The sequence below is a fragment of the Penaeus chinensis genome, chromosome 39 (assembly GCF_019202785.1).
Source record: "Penaeus chinensis breed Huanghai No. 1 chromosome 39, ASM1920278v2, whole genome shotgun sequence".
In the NCBI taxonomy this organism is placed as follows: Eukaryota; Metazoa; Arthropoda; class Malacostraca; order Decapoda; family Penaeidae; genus Penaeus; species Penaeus chinensis.
In genome coordinates, this window is record NC_061857.1 from 6,233,850 (window position 1) to 6,241,349 (window position 7,500).

General features: G+C 37.1%; 1 protein-coding gene across 2 annotated transcripts in view; it reads left to right on the top strand.

The window, feature by feature from the left end:
- LOC125046578 overlaps window positions 1-6,133 on the top strand; it is a 58,167-nt gene extending 52,034 nt beyond the window's left edge. For both annotated transcript variants that reach the window (XM_047644370.1, XM_047644371.1), the window contains one exon: window positions 1,683-6,133. In XM_047644370.1, the coding sequence (XP_047500326.1) occupies window positions 1,683-1,734 (52 nt within the window). In that variant the 3' untranslated portion in view covers window positions 1,735-6,133. The remainder of the gene's footprint in view (window positions 1-1,682) is intronic.
- The last annotated feature ends 1,367 nt before the right edge of the window (window positions 6,134-7,500 follow it).

Here is a 7,500-nt window from a genome sequence, read left to right on the forward strand (position 1 = left end):
TAATTGGGGTATTGAGAGTTGGTAGGTGGATGGGTGGATGCTTCCGGTGTTTATGACTGGGGGTATTGAGAATTGGTAGGTGGATGGGTGGATGGGTGGATGCTTCCGGTGTTTATAATCGGGGGTATTGAGAGTTGGTAGGTGGATGGGTGGATGCTTCCGGTGTTTATAATTGGAGGTAGTACTATTGTTATTGTTGTTATTGTTATGATTATGTTGGGTGTGATGATGATTGTTTGTTATCTTTTGTGTTAGTCATTGTTATGAGTGGTATTATTTTTTTTTTATTTGTCATTTCGTTATCGTTATTGTTAATATTAGCTTGTTATTATTATTGTCATTATTGTCTCGTTTTTATTGCTGTCATTATTATCCTGTTATTATTTCGTTCTCTGTCTGTCTGTCTGTCTGTCTGTCTGCCTCCCCCTCCTCCTCTCCTTCCTCTCTTTCTCTCCTCCTTCACCTCCCCTTCCTCTCCCTCTCCCGCTCACCCCTTCCCTCAACAAACACATAACAAGGGGAAATATTACTCAACAACCTAGGCAGAAGAAAATTTTGTTTACACAGTTGGATGTTAAGGGAAAACTTTGGGGAAGGAGGAAGGGAGGCAGGAAGGGAGGCAGGGAGGAAGAGGGTAGGAAGGGGAAGAAGGTGGGAAAGGGAGTGGAGGTGTCTATAGGAAATAAATGAGAGTAAGAGCAAGAGAGAGAGGAGAAAGGAAGAGAGAGTAAAAGAGAGATGGAGAGAGAGATGGGGAGAGAGATGGAGAGAGATGGGGAGAGAGATGGAGATTGAGATGGGGAAGAGAGATGGGGAGAGAGATAGGAAGAGAGATGGAGAGAGAGATGGGGAGAGAGATGGGGAGAGAGATGGGAAGAGAGATGGAGAGAGAGATGGGGAGAGAGATGGGAAGAGAGATGGAGAGAGAGATGGGGAGAGAGATGGGAAGAGAGATGGAGAGAGAGATGGGGAGAGAGATGGGAAGAGAGATGGGGAGAGAGATAGGAAGAGAGATGGAGAGAGAGATGGGAGAGAGATGGGGAGAGAGATGGGGAGAGAGATGGAGAGAGAGATGGGAGAGAGAGAGAGAGAGAGAGAGAGAGAGAGAGAGAGAGAGAGAGAGAGAGAGAGAGAGAGAGAGAGAGAGAGAGAGAGATGGGGAGAGAGATGGATAGAGAGATGGGGAGAGAGATGGAGAGAGAGAGAGAGAGAGAGAGAGAGAGAGAGAGAGAGAGAGAGAGAGAGAGAGAGAGAGAGAGAGAGAGAGAGAGAGAGAGAGAGAGAGAAAGAGATAGAGAGAGAGATGGGTAGAGAGATGGAGAGAGAGATGGAGAGAGAGAAAGAGATAGAGAGAGATGGGTAGAGAGATGGAGAGAGAGATGGAGAGAGAGATGGAGAGAGAGAGAGAGAAAGAGAGAAAGATAGAGAGAGAGAGAGAAAAGAGAAAGAGAAAGAGAGAGAGAGAAAGTGCGAAAATCGTGTGATTTATCTCCCTATTCATGTCATGGAATTACATATCTTATCCATGGAAACACAATATACATGCACATATATATATATATATATATATATATATATATATATATATATATATATACACACATATAGATAACAGTTCGTATTTTAATCTTATCTAGACTTCTCTTATAACGAAACTTAAATCTCCCTATTTTATTTTACAGCATGTGCAACAAAGGCGAGGTTGTCTGTGCTGTGAAGCTGTTCAAGACTTAGTACAGCACTGAGGTTTTTCTGCAATTGTGCAATATTTCAAAATTCTTTTTATGTTGTAAGTTTTCATTATTGTCATTATTGGTATTATTTCCATTATCAGTATTGGTTGTAGTTGTATACTTCATTATTGTTATTATTGTTTTACTTCATTATTGATAGAATTATTATTGTCACTATTATGCTTATTCTTATTGAGATTCTTATTAATTAATATAAAATCCTTTATATACATGATGCTTGATGGTTTACAATTATTTGGTTCTGTAAAGGTCACACTACTATTATTGTATATTTGATGAATAACCAATGTTTGTTGGTATAGATGAAAATCGATAATTCCATAAGGCAATATATACAATCATAATTTACGCGATAATGTTAAATCAAAATATTAATTAGATATTTTTCATTGTGGAATGATTTATTCTGATCTGTATTTTTTATTATTTTTTTTTTTTATCACAATGCACACATTTTAATCCAGCGATCTCTATGCTTTACATTGCCATTCAACAATAAGCAACGTACAGGAGATTTTTTTCATGTGTTATTTATGTTATTTATGATATTTAAAGACAAAACGAACATACAAGTGTTTATTAGTTGTTTGGCATCTCTAACAACTACATTTGTTTGCATTTTTTTAAACTGCATGTATTGTTTAAATTTTGTTTTCCTGTTTTATTTAAATTGATGGAATTAGAATCACTGCCATAGAACATTTATTTCACTCCATTACATTGCAATCACCCATGTTATATGTCACACAGAAAGCGTGACGTCATATGTACGTCATCAATTTCATTTCCATTGCCCTTTTGGCGGCCATGCTGGTCTTATGACGTCATGGCTGTGCAGTGACGTCACTGCCAAATTCTGTAACTTTATCTTCTACGATGAATATGCTGTGCGCTATTAATATTACTCGTTAGCTTTACGCAGTTCTAAGTAGGTATTTCAGTTATCTGATATTTTTTCCGGTGATAATTATATGTTTGAGGCGAGGCGGATGTCATCGAAAACGAACATGTTTAAAGATATTTCGAATGTAAGTTGGTTTACATTCGAGGATCAGGATTTAAGCTCTGAATGAGCGACATTCTTTAACTAGAAAAACAAGTTATGTTGATGTTTCTTTGTTTAAGCGTTGTGTCTTTTTTCTCTCTCTTTTTTTTTTTTTTTTTTTTTATGGCACAACCTGAGTGTACCACATTTGTGTAATTTATTATTATTATCATTCTCTCTCTCTCTCTCTCTCTCTCTCTCTCTCTCTCTTTCTCTTTATCTCTCTCTCTCTCTCTCTCTCTCTCTCTCTCTTTCTCTCTCTCTCTCTCTTTTCTCCCTCCCCATCTACTCTTCTCCTCCTAATCCCAATTTCCCCCCTCCTTCCTCCTCCCCCCCTACTCTTACCAACCTCCCCCCCCCTCCTTCCTCCCCTTCCCATATGCTCACAACAACAAACAGACGAGCCAATAAAAATGACATGAGGCAACTAACAGTCAAATTAAAAGAGATATAGGGCAGTATATAATTACAACATAAACTCGAAAACTGCATTTCAACACTACGTTCACTTGCGTCACACAAGGGGGGATGGGGGGAGGGGGGGGGGCATGACGTATGTTACTCGAGTTGCATTCTGCATTGTGTTCCAAAGACGAACATGCGTCGAAAGCAAGACAGAGATGCAGGACGTCTAGTATTTCGAGTCCGGGTCAATGGGGAAAGTTTAGGAGCCATTGGAGTTATATGTTATATATATATATATATATATATATATATATATATGTGTGTGTGTGTGTGTGTGTGTGTGTGTGTGTGTGTGTGTGTGTGTGTGTGTGTTCTCGCTGTTGAGTGTCATTATAGTGTCTTGGCAAAGGAAGATGATACAAACAGTTGTTTTTCATCGGTTAGTTATTAAATCTCGACTTTATGTGAAGGGGAAATGATCAATAACAGAAGTGTATATTGGTATAAAATCACACTGAGGAGAAACATCAAGGAGTCTGTTATTTTGCCGTGTACTAGAAGGAAAACCAAGATAAGTGACTGTTAAAGGGTACGTAAGCTTCACAAAAGACCTGTTGATTTAACTACATTTAAGTGATATAACACTGGCCTGTAGTATTGATTACAAAGACTGAAGGTGTTGAAGACACATTATCGCTTTTAAAGAATAGTAGTTTGAGAGCGACTAGCCGATTTTTTATTTTTTTATTTTTGCAAAGAGTGAAGAAAGAGCTCATATTATCTAGCAAAAAAAAAAAAAAAAATGCTATAATTGTCTTAGAGTTCTACTTTTAGAGGATGTCTTTTCATTAGCGTACTTTCAACATTATAACAAGTCACGTTGTCACAAACTGTCTGGAAAAAATAGAAAAAGAGTGTGTATACATGCAGTTTTTGAATGCCTGTTCCAGAACACGATAGAAGACAAGGCTCACCAAGATTCACAAAGTTGTTCACACATCCTCTCAATATTTCATACGACTATATAAACATCCATTATTTAAATAGTTCCCTCTTCACACAGTAGATGGCCATTACAGACGTGAACATGTCCCTCACACATGCGTCTTCTTTGAGCAATAAGAGGAATACTTCAATTAAACACCTAAACACAACTATTGGCTGAGCACTTTGGAAACAAGTAGTCTGTTGCACAGATAATCAGTTGAAAATAAAGTAAAAATCGACCAGATAACGATTATCATTTTAACGTATCTTCAACGTCTACGAAGATATAAGTATAAGACTTGGACATCATAAGCTGGATTGATCTTATGAAACTAACAAAAGACCTGAGAATGACTAATATCTCTAGGGCACTGGCAAAGTAGTTCTGCTGACCTTGGTTTATACTGGATGAAATGTGCTTATGGCCACAGTCAGACCCTACCCTCCGCACAGGTGTCCACACGTTTCACAGGTGTACAGAGCAGGTGAACACCATAGTGGGTAATTATCAATCCCTCTGAGATAAGGGCAGATGAATCATCACCCTTCATGGTGTTTATCTTTTCTGCACACACTTTAGACGAGGTGTACTGACGCCAGCGCGCGGGATCGATCCTTAACATGTTTCGCCGGGCTCAACGTGAGACTAGGAGGAGAAAGGTCATTGTGGCAGCAGTTGCTTAAGGTTGGGAAATGTGATCTTCACAAATATGCATTTATACTAAGACGTACAAATACTGTAGATACCCAATGTGTTGTACACATGTTGAATTTTGTTTTTCTTTTCTTTTGCGTGGCAACAATTACACTGAAGGTTAGAGAAGCAGTGCTCCCAACACTACATGTGGGTACAATTGTCACTGAGATTCATTATAGCTGGAATCATCTAGTCAATTTACAAGAGAGTAGGATATCCCTGACGGAAAGTAGCCCTGAAAAAGAAATTTGAAAAAAAAAAAGGAAACAGGACTTGTATAATATTTAAGAATATTAATGACACACCAGAGGGGCATTCCTTAATTCGTAATATGGTGGGAACCCCTTCTGCAAGCGATGAAGAACAGTTACGTTTTATACCTTCATAAGGGTCCAATGGAGACATCTAACGGCTTTATCCAGAGCTGACACAATAGGGGTGTTTATGAAGCCTCATGTGACACAAACCGGTACAAGTGGAAGCCCTTGTTCAAAAATTAAAAGGTAAAGAATCTCACATTCAGAAACCTATCAAACACAGGTCGCTTCATCATATTTTGTCCACTTGTTAATGCATGAACTCTTGTGAGTGAAGGTTTTTAGATTTAGTAACATAGTAAATTTATTTGGGACTTTCAGGTTGCTGGACCTAATACTGTATTCACAGACTTAATATGAGGGTGAAAAGCGACTATTGCAAAAGTTTTCTATATGCTATATCCCACGGTGCTGCCACCAGAATGTGAGGTGTTATTACACTATGGTGGTTACATCATCCTGGGAAATTGTGCAGTTATTTGTATTTAACTTTAGTGTATGAATGAGAAATGCACTAAAGTGGGATAGAGGACAAATTAACAAAAGCCAAGCAAGTAAAAAGGAAGGTTTAGATATTGGTTTTCCCTCAGCATCTTAGCAAACCAGCCTGACAGTGAGTTTGTCAAACGTGGATAAACTATTTTTCATCCTCCATAACTTTTCCCTCCCCTCCCCATAGCTCTCTCATTCTCTCTCTCTCTCTCTCTCTCTCTCTCTCTCTCTCTCTCTCTCTCTCTCTCTCTCTCTCTCTCACTCTCTCTTCCAGTATTATAAGTGTTTTGTACAGAAAGCAGTATAGATTATAACACTGTTTCAATAGGGTTGTATAATATACAGTATATATTTTCCTACCAATAGTTAGGGTCTTTAAACTGTCAAAACAAGGTTGTTTTTTATATGTAACAATGGAGTATATTGGTACTATGAATCAAGTTGTTTCAATATCCTAACTTCCACAACAAAGTGATGAGCTTTATGTTACGTATTCGAGTTCAGACATTCATTAACTGATGATTCATTTTACAACTGTTGTAATAATTTGTGGTAAGGAAGCCAAAAAATAGTTCCGACATTCATTAACTGATAATTCATTTTACAACTGTTGTAATATTTTGTGGTTAGGAAGCCAAAAAATATTATAAATGATATCTCGTTTTGTGGTAAGATTAAAAAAAAAAAAAAAAAAAAAAAAAAGTATACAAAGGAGAGTAAATACAGATAGAAAAAAATGCAACGAAACTCAGTCAATTGAAAGACAATATACAATCACGCTCTTGATGTGTACTAAATCAGTTTCATTACACACCTACGTTACCGATTATTAAAGAACGCTAATCTGTAACACTACATGTCATACAGATGCTGGACTTTCTTCTAGTTTCTAATCTAAAAAGCATGCAGTGAAAGAAAAGAAAAGAAAACAACGACGGAAAGACAGTATATTGATCTTTCACAGTCACTATTTCGGCAATTATGAAAGCAAGAAATCAGTCTGGATTCAGTAAGTATAGAGGTAACAGCTGGGACACATTGGTTGTACTAGAAGTTTATTGTATAAATACTAACGAGACTGAAAATCAAATAAAGGTTTGAAAGATACACATGCAGTGATAGCTAGAATTTGTGTGAATGTCATATAGGCATGTAAAGATAAGTCATTTTAATATGGAGATTAGCCATTTTGATAAAAGATTAGTCATTTTGATATAAAGATTAGTTTTGATACAGTCGTTATTTTACTGATTTCAGTAATTGGGCCGATTAGATTTTAATCAATGTCAAGCAGATGTATCATATTGTCATTTACACTGTAGCTTTTTATTATATAATAATGCAGGCTGTTATAGTTACCATGGCAGTTGGTATTAAATAACCGTTCGATCTCCATTGCAGAGCCTTCTATGTAATTGAGCATGATTCTGCCATTATTGTTTCTGGTTCCAACCAATTTAAGCCCGTGTTTGTTTTTTGTTATTTTCTGTATGTATATCTAGGACGGATTATTTATCAGTAAGAGAATAACTGCAAACTATCCAAATCTTTTGACGTCCCCAAAAGTCTATTCCACCTTGCCATCTCTTCACTAATAGTAGAATTGTAACTTACTTTTTTAAGAGTGAATCTGTCATCGTCGTTATTTCTAAACACATGTCTTTTACTTATTTATTTAAAGACACTCCGAGGAACTTTAACAACTACGGTAGGACATTTCTTCCGTTAACTTCTTAAATGGTAAAACTTCGCCTAGTAGACTAAATATCCAATAAATTACCAGAGAACAGGTGATTTCTAAGT